This window comes from Pristis pectinata, chromosome 17 (assembly GCF_009764475.1).
Source record: "Pristis pectinata isolate sPriPec2 chromosome 17, sPriPec2.1.pri, whole genome shotgun sequence".
Taxonomy (NCBI): domain Eukaryota; kingdom Metazoa; phylum Chordata; class Chondrichthyes; order Rhinopristiformes; family Pristidae; genus Pristis; species Pristis pectinata.
In genome coordinates, this window is record NC_067421.1 from 27577529 (window position 1) to 27597726 (window position 20198).

General features: G+C 42.3%; 1 protein-coding gene across 1 annotated transcript; it reads right to left on the minus strand.

Moving 5' to 3' along the window:
• Positions 1-2212: 2212 nt before the first annotated feature.
• rasl10a (RAS-like, family 10, member A) lies at positions 2213-19235 on the minus strand. The gene is given in 4 exon segments (XM_052032038.1): positions 2213-2546; positions 6353-6477; positions 19021-19184; positions 19187-19235. Coding segments are annotated over 4 exon segments (609 nt in total). The 3' UTR covers positions 2213-2275.
• Between the last annotated feature and the right edge of the window lie 963 nt (positions 19236-20198).

The window sequence follows — 20198 nt, forward strand, 5'->3', positions numbered from 1 at the left end:
TGGAGGAGAAACTTGCAATATTTGCAAGTTTGCTTTCTTTCAAAGTGACATCACACTCGGATTATATTATTTTAAAAATAAAGACTAATAAAATCATTTTTACAGATGGTACCCGTCTGAAACTTTCATCTCTGCCCAAAGAGACAATCCTGCTATCTTTTTGAAATGCTCATGGCAGCATCTGCAAAGAAAAGAACGTTAGGGAGTTTTGATAATGTGTCTTCATTTGAACTTTGACCGTCACAACAACAACTCTTTACAGATGCTGACCATTTTATTTGCTGGTGTCTGCCATTTCAAGCTTTTCTCTTTTTCAACATTGTTAATTTCCTTTATCGACATGAATGTGGGTTCAAAATGTGTATGGGTAACATTTGAAGAAAAGTGAACTGTATGACTAGATATTATCTTGCACAGTTTGACTACATCATCCAGCTACCAACACTAATGGGATGTTCATATGTGTCATGTTTAAAACAATATTTTCAGTCCATATGACGCAATTGGAACATTTTACCTATTTGTACATGGTATTGTTTAGTCATCTATCTCCTGGATTTCTTGTTGATTTGTACAGCTAAGTCATCTTGTATGTATAAATGAGTGACAGCCACTGTTTTAGATGTTCTTGAAATGTGTTTTCCATATCAATCAGTGGATGCAGTTGGTCAAAAGATCAAGCTGGGCTGGCTGGTTAATTTGGCAACACTGCTGCTTTGATGTCCTGGTGGAGGAAGGTGGATAATTCAGGAGTGGCAGAAAGCATGGATGGTAATGCCAGTGCCAGAGTTGGTGGAACAGGGATTGGCCAGCAGGAGATGGGGACTGGGAGGTCCCAAGGCCACCTTTACAAAGGTAGTTTTAAATCTGTGTTGCCACACTGAGATTATTGGACTATTTAAAATCAAAATACTGCAGATGCTGAATTGCCGACTAGTTAATTACTGGAATGAGATGGTTATCCCATGAATAGGCATTGAAAAGAATGGTTCTGTGTTCCCTGGAGTTTAGAAGAAAGATTGAATTGAAATGCAAAAAATTCCTCAGAGATAAAAGGTTGGTTTCAGTGCTTGATGGATTAGCATTTTTGGTGGTTGACTATCTCAGGAGAAAGTCACGAGAACTTCATTCATTCAGGGGTTTGTAAATCTTTGGAATTCTTTGCCCTGGAGGGCTGTTGATGCTCTGCTGTTGAGTGTGTGCAGGATGCTGATTGAAGTTTTCAGACACTAGGGGTATGGAGGAATATGGAGATGTACTGGGAAAATGGAGTTGAGGTAGATAAACTGTAATCTTGCTGAGTGACCCAGTGCTTTTACTGATGAGATAATACTGTTCAGCAAAAACGCACAAGGAAATAGGAGCAGGTGTAAGCTGCTCAGCACCTCAAGCCTGCCTTGCTGTTCAATGTGATCATGGCTGTTCTACCCTGGACATCAGTGCATTCTCTCTGCCAGTTCCTTATGGCCCACAAACCCCTGATCTTGCAAGGATGGGATGGTATAGTGTGATAGTATAGAAAAGGACAGAATGGGCAAAACCTAGAGGGAATGGAGAGGAGGAGAGACTGAAAGGATTGGAATGGTCACGTCTGCATGTGGCAGTAGTGTGAAAAGTTTTTTTTCATCAGATGGGCTGAGGTAAAGCCTGTGATGTTGGCATGGGTGATGAGGGAGATTTGTGATGAGGTGATCATCAGTTTGGAGGCTCTGCTCAGGAGTCAATGGGTCTGAAAGACTGAAAGTGGATTAGTTTGTTCAAAGGTAGTATCTGGGAAGGCTGAATGTGACTTGTAATGTAGCACCAGTGGCTAGAATGAGGCATTATCATTGTTGTCCAATGTTCGCTACTGGAGTTGAACAAAACTGAAGCAGTTTGTTCAGTTCCTGATGAAGAATAGAAGTGAAGGTAGGAGTACTTGTTTTGTGGATGCATTGGTTTGAAGTAGATTTACTGTTCTTCAAATGACTGACCCTAAATCAGGAACCTATCTGAGGTTCAAGTTCTGCTTCACTCTTAACTGGCTTAAATTTCCTTTTACTTGCATTTTAGGGTCCAATTTTTTTTCTCTTAATTTGTTCTCTGAATGTTTAATCATTTTCTATCCAATCAATGTGAACGCAACTAAGTATGGCAGAAGAAAGCTGAATTCAAAACTATAAGAAAAATATATTCTTTATTCTACAATTTTCTATTTTGTCCTTAAAATTGATTTCAGGAAAACTAGAGAACGCACATGCTGATTCAACATAACAAATGGGAAATCTGAGCAGTGCTACATGACATTGCATCTGTTTCTTTGCAGTGCCCCTTGGATGCAAATAGATGGGTGGCCATGTTTACAGCTTCGGCCCACACTGCTGCTCAGGAGTTCTTTAAACAGAAGTAAAATATGCCAGTTGTATCTAGCAGAACACTCAATGTAGCCACATTTCCACATCTTCTTCACCAGGACACTTGTACTCCTCCGTGGAGTGAATCGTTGCTTTTGTAGATCCCTCTTATTTCCAACAACGATAATTGGTACTTGCTTTGTGCTTGGCACCCTGGCAAATCACCAGAAATTAGTAAATGCAATGCCAATGTCTAAGACCTCTTGCCATCACAGCTCTCAAAAGCTGATGGCTAAATTTCCATTTGGAAAATGGCCTCCTGTTATGGATGTGCTTCTAGCACCCAAAGAAGTACTTTCCCTAAGACTAATATAATAATATTGGCATAACCTTTAGCAGATGTCACTGGATACAAATAGGTGCTGAAATCTTGACAGCTTTAAAGGTCAACTAATGTATCCGTAAACAGTACTGCATCCCTCCCACCATAAAGCCATTAAGAATGTGATTACACAGCATCTCTTATATCCTCTGAATATTCTTTACAGGCAATGACTTGCATTCAGTCAATTTTTGTTGGCAAATTTAACCATTTTGTGCATACAAGTTCCCAAAACAGCAATTTATTGTTTGATATTTTTAGGGGCTAAATGTTGACCAGAACATCTCTCTGTTCAGTCATAATTGTTCAGAAGAGGCCTTGGTTATGGATTTGAGCTGCAAGACAAATCTCTGGTTTATTTTTAAATGTAGGCATGGCTCTTGATGCTGGTCAGGCAATGTTAATAATTGGGATATGTATGAAAGACTTTTTACTTTGGGTAAAGGAATTTAAGGGACCTGATTTGGGGACCCCGTTTCACAGGGAATGTATGCCCAGTTCATGTGCATCCATGGCAAGTAAATTGGTTTATTATTGTCACAGACTGAGGTACTGTGGGAAAAACTTGTCTTCCATACAAATCATTTCATTATAACAGTATGAACAGTGCATTGAGGTAGTACAAGGTAAAACAATAACAGAGTGCAGAATAAAGTGTCACAGTTACAGAGAAGGTGCAGTGCAGGTAGACAATAAGGTGCAAGGTTATAATGAGGTAGATTGTAAGGTCAAGACTCCATCTTATCATACTGGGGACTATTCAATGGTCTTGAACAGATTCTATCCCACTATTATTTGAGCCTGGTGGAACATGTTTTCAGGCTTTTGTTTCTTCTGCCCAATGGGTTGGGGGGTGGGGGGGGAGAAGAGAGAGAGTCTGGGGTGGGGTGGGGTCTTTGATTATGTTGGCTGCTTTACTGAGGCAGCAAGAAGTACCAACTACACTAAGTCTCCTTGGCTGAAGGAGAAGTTGTTTCGTGACCAGCTGCCTGTAGTAAAGCAGACAATATTGTTTTTCCCAGACAGCTGCAGTGTTGCAATTTGTTAACGGAAAATGCACAGTAACAATTCAAATCACATGGGTTATATCGTCCTGCAATTCAAACTGTTTGTCAATTCATACTGAGCATACCACGTTAGAACAGATTTTGTATACAACTTGATAAAGTTCAGTAAATTGTGTTATTAGCTAGGAATGAAGGACCTTATTCTCAATGGGATCTACATTGGTATTTCTATGTTCTGAAACATTTATCAATCACTTGGGCAAGGTAGTGTCAATTTGCAACATCAGTTAGGCAAGGAGTGCAGAAAATTGCAGGATAACCTTCAAAAGAGATAACCTTCAAAAGAAATAACCTTTAGCAACTTTTGGGTGTACTTTCTCATCAGCAGAATTAGACCTGTCAGTGTAAGAGATGGGCTGAGCTGTTAGAATCCCTTGAATGATCTGTCGTGATGTATGATGCATGACCTTGCCTAGTTAAACTAATAAGGAAAAGTTGGTGACGTCAAATGAAAAGCAAGTGAAAACAGCACAGTGTTACAGAGTTGTACAGCACAGAAACTGGCTGCTGTGGCCCCCCAGGTCCATGCCAACCATTATGTCCATCTCAGTGCCTCTGCCTCCTTTGCTCCAAGGGAAACAAATCCAGCCTATCCAATTCCTCCCCATAGCTTAAGTTCTCCAATTCACCCTTGTGAATCTGCTCTGCACTCTCTCCAGTGCAATCACATCCTTCCTCCAGTGCTCCAATCAGCCACACACAGTACTCCAAGTGCGGTCTAACCAGCATTTTGTAAAGTTGCAACATAAAGTCCCAACTTCTATATTCTGTGCTCTCGCCTGTGAAGACGAGCATTCTCCACCTTATCCACCTCTGTTGCCACTTTCAGGGAACTCTAGACTTGAACCTTTATCCCTCTGTTCGTCAATATTCCTTAGCACCCTCCCACTTCTGTACATATCCTACCCCTATTTGACGTTGCAAAATGCGTAACCTCACACTTGTTGGGATTAAATTTTATCTGCCAGTGCTCTGCCCAACTTTCCATCTGATCTCATCCTGCTGTAGCCTTAGACAACCTTCCTTGCTCTCCATAACAGCAGCGATGTTTGTGTCATCTGCAACCATACCTCCTACATTCAATCATAGTTGCATAGCACAATGGAACCAACTTAGTCATTTACAAAATCTATGATTCACATCTGATGTGAATTTGCATTCAGCTTCTTATTCTCGGTGTCCTGCAGAATTTTGGCAGGACTGCTAGACATTTTGTTCTTCTCTGGGGCCACCTAAGAACATAAACCTCTCGTTGGCTTGGTGAAGCAGCCAGCATAATCAAAGACCCCACCCACCTGGCTCATTCTCTCTTCTCTCCTCTTCCATCAGGTAGAAGATACAGGAGCCTGAGGGCACGTACCACCAGATTTAAGGACAGCTTCTACCCCACTGTGATAAGACCATTGAACGGTTCCCTTCTACAATAAGGTGGACTCTGACCTCACAATCTACCTTGTTCTGACCTTGCACCTTATTGCACTGCACTTTCTCTGCAGCTGTGACACTTTACTGTTACTGTTTTAAACCTGTACTACCTCAATGCACTCTGTACTAACCCAATGTAACTGCACTGTGTAATGAATTGACCTGCACGATCGGTTTGCAAAACAATAAACCAATGAGGTAGGCGGAATGACCTTTAGCCGTGGGCCACGTCCAACCTGGATCTAAGATGCTCGTCAGGTCCAGGAGCAGACCCCTAAAGCATTGTGTGATCTGTGAACCTCCATTCCCCGTAACCTCAGTGTTTATAGGATGCAAATCTTGTGCTTGCATTCTTCTACGCTTTGCTTTCGTGATCTGCTCGATTGCACTAAGTGAAGGGCCGGGTATTCTCAAAGCCGTGCGGGTTGGCAGGTTAACTGGCGACTGTAAATATACCCAAGCGTGTAGGTGAGTGGCAGAAGTTAGAGGGGTTGATGAGGATAAAATGGGATTAGTACAAATGGGTGGCCTCGTTACGCGGAAGGCCCTGCTTTCGTGCAGTAGCACTCGATGACTTTGCCATATGGAGTCAGATACCACTGAAGGAGAAAGATTAAGGGCCATTCTCATGACTTCATTCCGCCCCCTCGTGGCCAGATGCAGAACGGCGCCGTCAGAGGCTGGAGTGGGACACCAAGGAAACGGAACAGAAAGGTCAGGAAATCAGCAATCAAACCGCCGCAGCCCCAGTTTGTGGTTTATTGTAGAGTTTGATATACCGCGATAAAACCAGCAAGGTCGCGAAGACCATGGCAAATGCACCTGTCACATGGTATTGTTGATTCATCATATACTTAGCAGCTTAAGAAATACAAGAGGAACAAATTAAATTGCTGAAAGTGTGCTGGGCCTTTCTGAATGGACCAGATTTTAAACTGTTCTTATCAATGATAACAGCCAAAAGTCTATAGCTTGAATTTTCCATTATATGACCGATTTGCAGTACTTAATTACCAGATTATTTCTAATTTCCACGCCCGGTGACAGTACAGCAATTACAGAGACATAGGTGGACTGTCAGTTTGCAGGGGTTTAGGGGGCCTCCAATGTGAAAGGGAGACAGTACAGAGACGCACAATGCTTACCTGACTTCTGCTATCTGCTGCCGAATCATTTTCACATACTCGAAACTATCGAAGCAGCAGATGTCGTACACGAGGACGTATGCGTTTGCATTTCTAATACCTCTGCATCTCGAGTCAGACCACTCCTCCAAAATAAGAACGGACAAAGTGTGTCACCTTTACTCGGACAGCTCTTTCACACGTTGGTTATCACTGACTTTCTCTACTTTTAGTTGTGCTACCTTACACACTTAAAAACAATCAATTACAAGCTGGCGCACAAAAAAGGACATAAAATATTTTAATTTCATTGACAGCCGCTGCCTATTAAGCTCCCTCTTTCCCTTGAGATTGCTTGCCTGTTCTTCCGTCAGCAGAAAACAAGCTTGTCATGGTCCATTAGTTCTGAGGTTATCAGGCACTTCAGTGCTGCTTCACTCTGTGACTGAGCCTCACAACATATTCTCACCCAGTTACCAATGGAACACTAGAATGATTTTGTAAAAGGCCGTGGCGGTGGGACGGGAATGGCACATGACGGGTCCTCATGAAATGCAGGAAATCATTTTGACTGGAAGCACACGCATAAAAAACATCTCACTGGCTGTTGAATCTGAACAATAGTGGCTGAACTTAGGAAGTTCTTCCTTCCGCATTGCGGGCAATGATAAAGCTGGTCAGGGACATTTGGCACGTTTCTCATGCACTTGCAGAGGTTTCCCTGAATTCAAGAATTAATAGGGAGAAAAAGAGTGTGGTGGGGGAAGATGGGCCTGATGATACAGAGCGATGAAACATCGCCTGAGAGTCACTCAGAATGGAAGAATTGTGTCAATCCATTTAAAAAGAGTGGAAGAGGTAGGTAACTATAATTTAAACAAAAGTTAAGGGAAGTTAGTGGAATTTTTCTCGGGACCTGGGCATTGTTGACAAAGCCAGCACTTACTGCCCACCACTAATTGGTCTTGAATTGAATCGCTTTCCAAGCCATTCCAGAAGCAGTGAAGAGTCGACCCCATTCTGTGGCTCTAGAGTAACATGTGAGCAGGAGACATAAGGCAGCGGACCTTCCACCCCAAAGGACATTAGTTGGGCTCTTACGCTTGGTTAGTTATATCGTCTCCATTCTTGACATCAGCTTTTTATTGCAAATTTATTTAATTAATTGCCCTTCCGTCATGGTGGGATTTGAACTCTAGTAAGCAAATCATCAGTCCAGACTTGAATTACTCAGAACGTAAGCAGAAGCCGATCAAAGGCAATGAAGGGTAGGTCATGTCTGGTGGACAGTGAATTTCTTCAGCAGGGCATGATGGATCAGTGACTGTCCATGGGCATTTCCTGTATGGATTTTCATAAGGCATTTAATAAGATTTTGCATGAGAGATCATTAAAATGTACGTGCATGATGGGCGATGTCCTTATGTGTTGATAATTGGCCAATAAAATGGAAACCAAGAACCATCTCTGCCTTGTGAAATGTGACAAACTAGTTATCCAAGGATCTGTACTTGGACAAATAATTATTGATTTGGCTAAAGTAACAGAATGTTAGGAGGCAATGTTATTGTATGCAAACAAGAGCAGGGAGACAAAGAGGTAAAATCAGACAAAAATGTGTGGAAGATGGTTCAAGGATATACAGTCTATGACCTGTTCTTGTAGCAACAGTATCTTCAGGCTAAAAGTAATTAAATCACCCCTTAACCAAAAACCTGAAAACCTAAGCCTGCTTTAGCACTGTGAATACATTGCACAACAAAAGTCATCACTTCCAGAGGTAGAGAGTTGCAGGGACTTACAAACAAATCCAAAATGCAGACATCCACTCTGATTTGAAATTTGACAATTAATTGTGAGTGCAATTGTTAATTGCACAAAATTTCATAGAGCAAGCGTGATACAGATTGTTGATTCTTCTGCACCTGATTTTAATCACTCAGTGCAATTTATGTGGCAAGTGCTCATATATCATGTTCCGATAATATTTGAGAGCTATCCCCTGAGATCCAAAAGGTAATTGGTTTGACCTTTGATGTGACCTTTTCCTTAGCAATGGTTGAATACATACAAATTTTCTGCATCTTAATCTCCTAGAATCAGGAAAGAGGTTTGGATCACAAGTGGCTTGTATAAAGAACATCTGATAATTTAAAAAAAATATATAAGATCTCCACTGAGGATAATCATCAGACAAAGGTACTTCCTGTCAGTAAATGTTTACTCTTCAATGGGAATCAGGGATGATAATTTCAAAATATATTTATATTAGCCAAAAGCAACTTCTGTCTCCTCATTAAATCAGAAGCAAAGCAGAAATAAAATTTGTACATTTAAAGTATCAGAACTTGTGGTATGGCATTAACAAAGTGCCTAACTTTAGTGAAGCATAATTTTTCTAAGTAGACATTATGAGCTTTATTTTAAAATGCTCATAAAAGTATTCACAGATGAAGGAAAGAAACATAATAAAAAAAAATAGCCTTTCTATAGCCCCCTTCCTGATCTTAGGTCAGCTCTAAGCACTTCACAGTATAGTTCTGCTCAGGTATAAAAATAAAACTCAACCAGACCGAGGCTGTTCCAATCTGAGCCCAAGGACTTAGATCTTTTTGATACCCCACCTGACTCAGCCCCGGCACATGGTTGGGTCGCTGACTCAGGGTGGCTTCAGTGGGTGTCCGTGTGAACACTGGTCCTGGACCACTCTGCTCACCTGTCTTCCCGGTTCGGAGCTCTGCAAAGCCTCAGTTAGTGCGTGTTCCTTCCCAGATTCACCAGTACATGGATCCTCTCCCCTGAATACATCACACACATCACCAACCAGCAATGAATTCAAACAAGGGTGATGTTTAAATTCATTTACCAAGAGCTTCATGGACCTGATCTGACCTGTGCCCAAGGATTTATAAACTTTCTCAAAGCCAACTGGGCATATGTAGTAGGGACCTGTCCATCTCAGCACTGCATCACAGTTAATGAAATACGTCTGACATGTAGTCACTGTTATATTCTATGGCATGATGGATGACAAGGAGTGTATAATCCTAATGATTCTGAGGGTTTTACGGGGTGGGCATAGAAAGGTTGTTTCGTCTTGTGGGAGACTCTAGAACGAGGGGTCACTGTTTAAAAGTAAGGGGTCAACTATTCAAGATGGAGATGAGGCGAAATTCTTTTTCTCAAAGGGTCACAAGTCTTTGGAACTTCTCTTCCTCAAAGAAGCAAAGTCTTTGAATATTTTTAATGCAGAGGTAGATAGATTTGCAATAGGCAAAGGGTAAAAGGTTAGTAGGGGTGGCTGGGAATGCAGAGCTGAGCCACAATCTTATTAAATGATGAAATAGGCTGAGGAACCCACTCCTGCTCCTAATTCATCTGTACAACTGTGTGGGAAGAAGTATCACTTATGTTGCTTTGTGCTTGACCAGAGATTTAGATTGTTTCAGAAAATAAAACACTGATCCTTCTTTTGTAAGCATTGAATCTAAAGCATATGATGCGCAATAGGTCTCTTCCGTGTGTCCTCTAGAAGTGTTATACAGGGAATGACGTAGGCTTGTGTATAGTATCAGCCCAGTTCAAAAGGCTAAGAAGCAATAGTGCAAAGCAAGCTACAATACCCAATGAAGAAAACAGAAAATGTCGGCAAAACTCAGCAGGCCAGGCTCCATTGATAAGCATAAACAAAGTTCATCAACCTGAAATTATTTGAGAGGGATAATCTGGCATAATTTAAGAATATGAAAAGTCCACAACTTTGTACAGCAATTAATTTGTCATACAACATGAATGGTAATTACAGTTGTTGGAGGGAATGGAGGGGAAAGGAATTTGAGAGTTGGATTAACTTAGCTCATCATTATGTTCGTGTTTTAGGAATGGTAAGATTTCAAATAAGTGGATTGAAATATGGAAGCCTATGGGACAACTGCCTTGCTTCTGCAAAGTAATATATATCCAGTGCAACATAATATTTTGACTGATAGAACAATAGAAAATAAGTCATTGTAGAAAATTTGGCTGTGCTAACATGAACTTCTCGTACATTTTGGAGGGTGTATATATTTTCAATAAGGAATACGAGGATGAAATATTATAATAGGATTGTAGAAATTGTGGGAATCAGGCCATATTAAGTGAACTGTGCAGGATGATTCACAGAGAAATGCAACTAGAATTAGGAGGAGAGGCTTAAGATTCCAGGACTATTGTCACTGGAGCAGTGAATGCTCAGAGGAGGCTTTTATTTGGATAAATATAGAAATTGTGAGGCTGAACCTAAGTCATTGGGTAATTGTGTAAAATAGTCAATAGCAAATTGCCAGCTCAGTTCACAATCCCTGGCCTTTCTTTCCATTGAATGAGGAGAGAAACCAAGATTTACAATGTCAGACAGTTGCGGTCAGAGCAATAGCATAGTTTTTTTTAAAAAAGCAGATATTCTTTTAAAACAGGGAAGATTCAGGTTATGGGAGAGCTAGGTGGTAGAAGTAGTTTGCAATTAGATTAAAACCATAGAACCATAGAACCATCCAGCACAAAACAGGCCCTTCGGCCCACCATGTTGTGCCGTCCATCAAACCACCCTCACACTACCTAACCCCTTCCTCCCGCATATCCCCCCATCCCACACTCCTCCATATGCCTATTCAACAAGCTCTTGAACCTGTCCAATGTATCTGCCTCCACCACCACCCCAGGCAGTGCATTCCATGCACCAACCACTCTCTGGGTGAAAAACCTCCCCCTGACATCTCCCCTGAACCTCCCACCCGTAACCTTAAAGCCATGCCCTCTCGTCTTGAGCATTGGTGCCCTGGGAAGGAGGCACTGACTGTCTACTGTATCTATTCCTCTCAATATTTTATATACCTCTATCATGTCTCCTCTCATCCTCCTTCTTTCCAGTGAATAAAGCCCTAGCACCTTAAGCCTCTCCTCATATTCAGTACTCTCTAATCCAGGCAGCATCCTGGTAAATCTCCTCTGCACCCTCTCCAATGCCTCCGCATCCTTCCTATAATGAGGGGACCAGAACTGAACACAGTACTCTTAAGTGTGGCCTAGCTAGAGTTTTGTAAAGCTGCATCATCACCTCGCAGCTCTTAAACTCAATCCCGTGACTTATGAAAGCCAACATCCCATTGGCCTTCTTAACTGCTCTTTCCACCTGTGAGGCAACTTTCAATGAACTGTGAATATGAACCCCCAGATCCCTCTGCTCCTCCACACTGCCAAGTACCTTGCCATTTACCCAGTACTCTGCCCTGGAGTTTGTCCTTCCAAAGTGTACCACCTCACACTTCTCCGGATTGAACTCCATCTGCCACTTGTCAGCCCAGCTCTTCATCCTATCATTATCCCTCTGTAAGCTCCGACAGCCCTCCACACTATCCACAACACCACCTATCTTAGTGTCGTCCACAAACTTACTAACCCAGCCCTCCACCCCCTCATCTAAGTCATCTATAAATGTTACAAAAAGTAGAGGTCCCAGAACCGATCCCTGCGGGACACCACTAGTCACTGCCTTCCAATCCAAGGGCACTCCTTCTACCACAACCCTCTGCTTTCTGCATGCAAGCCAATTCCTAATCCACACAGCCAAGCTTCCTTGGATCCCTTGGCCTCTGACCTTCTGAAGAAGCCTACCATGAGGAACCTTATCAAACGCCTTACTAAAATCCATGTAAACCACATCCACCGCACTGCCCTCATCAATCTTCCTGGTCACCTCCTCAAAGAACTCTATCAGGCTTGTGAGGCAAGATCTTCCCTTCACAAAGCCATGCTGGCTGTCCCTAATCAGTCCATGATTCTCTAGGTGTTCATAAATCCTATCCCTTAGAATCTTTTCTAACAGCTTACCCACCACGGATGTGAGACTCACCAGTCTATAATTCCCTGGCCTATCCCTATTACCTTTTTTGAACAAGGGGACAACATTCGCAACCCTCCAATCCTCTGGCACCATCCCCGTGGACAACGAGGACTCAAAGATCCTTACCAGCGGTTCAACAATCTCCTCCCTAGCCTCTTGAAGCAGCCTGGGGAAAATCCCGTCAGGCCCCAGAGATTTATCTGTCTTAATGTTACTTAACAACTTCAACACATCCTCTCTCTTGATATCTACAACCTCGAGAACATTACCCCTACCAGCACTCCCTTCCGAGTCATCAAGACCCCTTTCCCTGGTGAATACCGAAGAGAAGTACTCATTGAGAACTTCTCCCACTTCCGCCGCCTCCAGGCAAATTCTCCCACCTTTGCCCTTAATCGGACCTACCTTTACCCTAGCCATCCTCCTACCCTTCACGTACTTGAAAAAGGCCTTGGGATTTTCCTTAACCCTACTAGCCAACGCCTTTTCATGTCCCCTTCTAGCTCTCCTCAGCCCTTTCTTAAGTTCCTTCCTCGCTACCCTATATTCCTCACGGGCCCTGTCTGAACCTTGCTGCTTATACCTCATGTATGCTACCTTCTTCTCCCTAACAAGTCGTTCCACCTCTCTCGTCACCCACGGTTCCTTCACCCTGCCATTCCTTCTCTGCCTCACCGGGACATATTTATCCCTAACATCCTGCATAAGATCCCTGAACATCGACCACATCTCCATGGTACATTTTCCTTCAAAAAGGATATCCCAATTTACACTCCCAAGTTCTCTCCTTATAGCCTCATAGTTCGCCCTTCCCCAATTAAAAATCCTCTTGTCCTCTCTGCACCTGTCCCTGTCCATGACAATTTTAAAGGTTATGGAGCAATGGTCACTGTCCCCCAAGTGCTCACCCACCAATAGATCCTTCACCTGTCCCGGTTCATTTCCTAAAACTACATCTAACATGGCATTCCCTCTAGTCGGCCTGTCAACATACTGCATCAGGAATCCCTCCTGGACACATTTAACAAATTCCGTCCCATCTAAATCTTTGGCACTAAGCAGGTTCCAGTCTATATTTGGGAAGTTGAAGTCTCCCATTATAACAACCCTGTTATTTTTGCTTCTCTCCAAACACTGCCTGCCAATCTGCTCCTCTATATCTCTACTGCTACCGGGGGGCCTATAGAATACTCCTAGTAGAGTAACTGCTCCTTTCTTGTTCCTTAATTCCACCTATACAGACTCTAGAGATGATCCTTCTACAACATCCATCTTTTCCACAGCCGTAACAGTGTCCCTGACCAGTATCGCCACCCCTCCTCCTCTTCTCCCCCCTTCCCTATCCCTCTTAAAACACCGAAAACCAGGAATATTCAATATCCACTCCTCTCCTGACGTCAGCCACGTCTCAGTAATAGCCACGATATCATAGTCCCCCATACTTATCCAAACCCTCAGTTCATCCCCCTTATTCCTGACACTTCTTGCATTTAAGTAAACACACTTCAGTCCATCTACCTTACTACTTTTATAGCCTGTATTCTGCTTCTCCTTCCCCAAAGCCTCTCTACCTGTTTGATCTAACTTTTCCCCATTCCCTTCTTCCTCTGACCTACTCCTTCGGTTCCCTTCCCCCTCACAAACTAGTTTAAACCCTCCCGAATCACCCTAGCAAATCTCGCCAAAAGGATATTGGCCCCCTTCTGGTTCGGGTGTAACCCGTCCTCTCTGTACAGGTCCCACCTTCTCGAGGAGAGATCCCAATGATCCAGAACAGATACAGTGAGCTTAATGATATAGAACAGATACAGTGAGCTTAATAGACCCTTTGTGTGTTGTAACTTTTATGTACCAAGGAGATTTACTAAGTATTTAACATATTATTTTGACAGTGCTGAGAGTATTGGATGACGTAGGTAAAAAAAAATGTCCATCTATCATGTCACTGGATTAGTTATCATCTACTTTCATAATTCTGATTGTCCCTTTGAATTTAATACAGCAGGTGTAATTGAGAGAGCCCACATGGCCACATATCTATGTCTGCTATTCAATGAATACTATTATTATTTCTGATGATAGAACATAAGCCCTGCAAAATTTTCATTTCATTAATGTTAGGTTCTAGATCTCAGCTAATAGCTGCCTGAGCAATGCATTGGCATTGAGAATAAAGTTAATCATCTAGATGATAGTATTTTGAGATAACATAGTTTTCCCTATGAGGCTTCATTAGTTATTACAGCACTTCCATGATGCTGACTTGCCATTAGAGTTTCAACATAACTGCTCAGTTCAAGACATTTGGAAAATCTTGCCTTGGACACAGGCAAAGGCCAATAAGCTGCTTCAAACCTTTTGGAAGGCTATTACCTGTCAGGGGAAAACATTAGAAGTGCAGGGTTTAATATTTATGATAGAGAAAAGAGTTCAATAAAAAGCCCTTGAGGAATAAAATAATCACTGAGCTCCTGGGCCACAGGGAGATTTAGATTCACTTTAGTACAAAGGCATTGAAATCACTCCTTAATTAAACCCATTAACTGAATACACGGCTATAAAAGGTGCAAAAACATGTAGGGAAGGAGCGATGCTTTTTTTAAAAAAAATCCTTTTACAATGTTGTTGTCCCCATGTATTGCTCCAATCAGAATTAACATTTGGCTCTATCAGACAAAAATGGGAGGCTGTTACGATGAATTCCGACAGAGCACATGCACAGGAAAATAAAGACAAATAATGTAACATAAAAAACACCAAAACTGATCAAATGAGTATGAGCTGCACAAACTGCAAACATCATCTTACCACCAGTAATACCTCTGTGATACTGCTTAACATGAGAAGGTGGAATTGTAGAGTATCACCAAACTACAAAATTCATAGAGTCACAGACTCATACAGCATGGAAATAGGCCCTTCGGCCCAACTCGTCCATGCCGACTGTGTTGCCCAGCGAGCTAGTCCCATCTGCCCGTGTTTGGCCCATAGACCTCCAAACGCCTCCTATCCATGTACTTATCTAGATGGCTTTTAAACTTTGCTAATGTGCCCACCTCAACCACTGTTTCTGGCAGCTCATTCCAAATACGCACCACCCTTTATGTGAAGAAGCTGCCCCTGATGTACCTTTTAAATCTCTCACCTCTGATTTTAAACATATGCCCTCTTGTTTTTAGCATCCCCTCCCTGGGAAAAAGTCTATGTGCTTTCACCCTGTCTATGCCTCTCATGATCTTATACACCTCTATCAGGTCACCCCTCAATCTCCTGCGTTCCAGGAAATAAAGTCCTAGTCTACACAACCTCTCCTTGTAACTCAGGCCCCATGTCCAGGCAACATGCTGGTAAATCTTTTCTTCGCTCTTTCTAGCATAATAACATCTTTCCTAGTAACTTAAATCACATGTGAACCACACAATACTGGAAAAAATTACACACAAAGAATCACTGTATTACTGAGGGCTGTTTAAAATGGACAAATCTTCCCAGGTTCAACTTGCTCTTACAATGGCTTAGCTGTATTTTCCTTATTATAGATTTTAAGCTTTGCAAACCAGAACGCAAAAAAAAAATTCATCAGCATCTTGTGAGCAGAAAATACTCTTTCTGCAATAAGCTCAAGAGTCAGGTGCTGTTAAACTAGTTTTGCAACTGAACTGTGAAGAGTTATTTAGCTTTCCATTGCTGAACTTGAACTGATAGTGTTGCACTAACAGTGTCTGTAAGTGGCCCATGGAAATCTTACATGTGAATACTCATCACTATTTCTTTCCGGCTGCCAGGCCTCTGAGAAAACCAGCAGAATAAAGACCCACAAGATACAATAAAGGGTTATGAGCCACAAAATACATTTTTTTAGGTCTACTCTTCAACACGAGTGTACAGTTTTGGTCACACTGTTATAGGAAAGATGTCATTAAGCTGGAAGGAGTGCAAAGAAGATTTACAAGAATGTTGCCAGGAATCGAGGGCCTGAGTTATAGGGAGAGGTTGGGCAGGCCAGGGCAACATTCCTTAGAACATAGGAGATTGAGGGGTGACCTTGTAGAGGTGTATAAAATCATGAGGGACATAGATAGGGTGAACGCACACAGGGAAAGGAAATCAAAAACTAGAGAGCATAGGTTTAAGGTGAGAGGGGAAAGAATTAAAAGGAACCTGAAGGCAACTTTTGTGGTGCGTATATGGAGCGAGCTGCTGGAGAAAGCGGTTGAGGCAGGTACAAAAACAACATTTAAAAGACGTCTGGATAAATACATGGATAGGAATGGTTTAGAAGGATATGGGCCAAATGCAGGCAAATGGGATTAGTTTAGGTGGGCACCTTGGTCAGCATGAACAAGATGGGCTGAAGGGCCTGTTTCTGTGCTGTATGACCCTATAAGGTATTTGAAAATAGAGCCACATGGTGATTAATTATTCTTTTTGCAAAATGTTAGATTACTTGCATGCTTTTTAACCTTATTTATTACTGTAAAGTAGTATTACAAGTAAGCAATTAAGACATTCAAAACTAATACTCAATTGTATGTGTGCACGTGTTTTTTTTTAATATTGCAATGCAAAATACTGCTCTCCTGCCAGAATATTCCATTAGCACAGACCCATTTTCCTTTTACTCTTTACAACAGGAGCAAGTGGATGTGTGGCTGAGAGCTGGTGATAAATTCTAACATAAAGGTAGCATGGAAAACTACCATAAACAACACTGTCAACATTTTTATTTGCACAAAGCAGAAGCATTAACAACATAGAGTTGAATGCATGCAGGGCCTTGTGCACACAACAGCATTGCGCACTTTCAGCTGAGCCATTAAACATAAATGCTTTTAACTGCACAGTCAGACTAATAAAGTTGCAGTGATAGGAGTTGCTTATTAGCTGTCCGATGAGCAATTTAGCATTCGTGATGATGCATTCCAATTGGCTGCACAGATATGGTTTCTAGGTAAATTTATTTGCTAACAGTTGTGCTTTTCAAATAACTTGCTGCGATTTCTTTATTGGACTGTGAAGAGAAGCAATTCGTACTCATGGGGGGCAAGAGGGTGCCCACTTATGGCAGTAATTCATAGAATTACAAACAAGCAACTAACTGCACAGAAAAGGCCATTCAATCCATCTGGTTATTGCTTGCATTCATGCTTCACATGAGCCTCTTACCACTCCTCTTTATCTAAACCTATCACCATTGCCTTCTGTTCCTTTCTCCTCATGCTTATTTAAGCTAATTGCCTCAACTGCTTTTTGTGGTAGTGCATTCAGTATTCTCATCATTTTCTGGTTAGAGACATGGCTCTTGAAATCTCTATTTTGTTTATTAAAGCCTATTTTATAGTTAGAGTCATAGAATCATACAGCATTGAAACAGGTCATTTGGCATAACTCATCCTCACTGACCAGTGGGCACCCTTCTGTAGTAATCCCATCTCCCACTGGTTGGTCAATTGCCTTCTATGCCTGGGTAATTCAGACACTTCTTAAATGCTGTCAGTGACCCAACTTCAAGCATTCTCTGAAGCAGTGCATTCCAGGCACTTACCACTCTCTGGGTGAAGAAGGTCCCCCCCCATATCCCCTCTAAATCTCTTCCCTCTTACCCTAAATCAATGTCCTCCAGTTTTATCTACCTCTGATATGGGGAGAAGTTTCCTGCAGTCTACCCTATCTATACCCCTCATCATTTTATATACCTCACTCATGTCTCCTCTTAACTTCCTCCACTCAAGGGAGAACCGATGTAACTTCTCCAGTCTTTCCTTATAACTGAACTGCTCCATCCCAGGCAACATCCTGGTGAATCTCCTCTGCACTCTCTCCAATGCTTTCACATCCTTCCTATAGCATGGTGACCAGAACTGCACACAGTAATCCAGCTGAGGCCTGGCCAAAGTTTTATAAAGTTAGAGCATAACCTCCCTGCTTCTGTATTCAAAGCCCTGACTAATGAAGGCCAGTATCCCATATGCATTCCTAGCCACGTTATCTACCTATCAAGGATCTATGGACTTGTACTCCATGGTTCCTCTGTTCCTACCATTCATGGTGTTATGCCCCAGTGCTCCCAAAGTGCATCACCTCACATTTGTAGTCACCAGTTTTAGTTTTCACGGTAAGCATCTTCTCAGACCTTTTTTGTAATCTTAAAGCCCCTGAAGGGGCCTCAGTTTACCCTTTACCAGAGAATTAAGCAGTGGCCCCTTCGGTGAAATGTAGTCAGAGCCTGCCTACATCATTCAATGCCAGCATGATTATAAATGAAAATTAAACATCTGTGTAACTGTCTTCCTGACCAATATATTTCCATATCCCATTGAAAAATGCAATCATCACATATCCTTTAATACCGTGCACATCCCACATTTGCAGTCTCCATTACAAAGAGGACCTAAAGGTTATTAACTGCGTCTCATTTTTTTTTTGTGACAGATGTTTTGCCTTCATAAACTTAATGGAGCTGATAATAACTCTCTATCTTCCACGAAATAAATCCAACAGATGATGTATATTGGACCACTTCTAAAATGTTCACTCCATCTTTTTTTACACAGTAGGACAGAAAATAACAATTTGGCGCCCCAACGTGCTGTGTTCAGATCAAAACAGATGGAAATTGTTCAATCTGTTTCATAAACCGGTGGAGGGGAAATCTGTGCCGGTAATCCTTGCATTTCACTTTCCGTACGGTTAAAAATAAAACCGAGGATGAAGTCGGTAAAAGACCAATGAGAAGATGAGAAGTTTGAGAGACTAAATGATCAGAGTCAGAGGACGAGAACTGCACAAGCTACACGTCCCTTACCTGAGCGCCGGTCATTGGAAATGTTGGGATGTGCGGTACATCAACGATCTTCAAGTCGTACATGGTATCATCCAGGATGACCGAAGGTCTGTGAACGTACCTGCTTGTGGTTGGGGTGTACACTTGGCTGAAATCGTTGTAAAGAAATTGTCGGATGATGGCTGTTTACCCACTCCGGGAGAACCAAGCACAACGATTGTAAAGGTGCCGACCATTGTGCACATCTCTCTCTCTCTCTCTCTCTCTCTCTCTCTCTCTCTCTCTCTCTCTCTCTCGGGATTCTGGCAATCAGACTGAACCAGGGATGACAGCTCAGACTGTGGGCTGTGAACTGCAGACGCTGGTGCTCTCTCCACTCAGTGCCCGAGTCCCTCCCAAGATGATACAAAATGTCTCAGTCCTCTGCTGATTTGGAAAGTGCTCAAGTCCAGCCAGGAGATGGACCAGGCGAGGAGTCTGTCCAAGTTGGGGTTCCCTTTAACCCCTTAGCTCCGTGTCCCAGGAGTGGAGCCGTTCCCAGCTCCCGAGAGAACTGCGAGCTGCGAGCTGCTCCATTTCTAAACTCAGTGCTGGTCTGCGGAGGATGAGATCGCACCGTGACCTCTCTGCTCTGTTCTCGGGCTCAGTGTAACCACCGCGTCCAAATTCCAATCGGCTTTACACAGTGTGTAAAATGACTTCAAATAACACACGGGAACTTTAGCACCAATCTGCTCAGTGGGAAGACAAGCCAAACAAAGATTTACATTGATATAGTGCTTTCCACAACCTCGGGCTTCCCAAAACCTTTTACGATCAATGGTATTGTAGAAAAGGCGGGATCCCATTTGGGCACAGCAAGCTCCCACAAACAGAAAAACCATATGAACTAGGTGATCTGGTTTAGTGACTGAGGGATAAATATTGATCAGGACGACTGGAATCAATGCCCCTGGCCTTCTTCAACATAGTGCCAATAGATGTTTTACAAGAAGCTAGACAGGGCTTCAGTTTAACATCTTATCTGAAGGAAACTAACATTTAAACGATTTTAGTTCTGATACAGTGCAATTTTGTCCAGTTAGTAAGAGGCTCTTGTACTCGTTCTTGTGGTTATTTCCTCGTTACAGATTAAATATTAGCAAAGTGTATTTCCAGAACAGATCTCCTGGTCATCCAAAATTGGATGAGATGTTTTT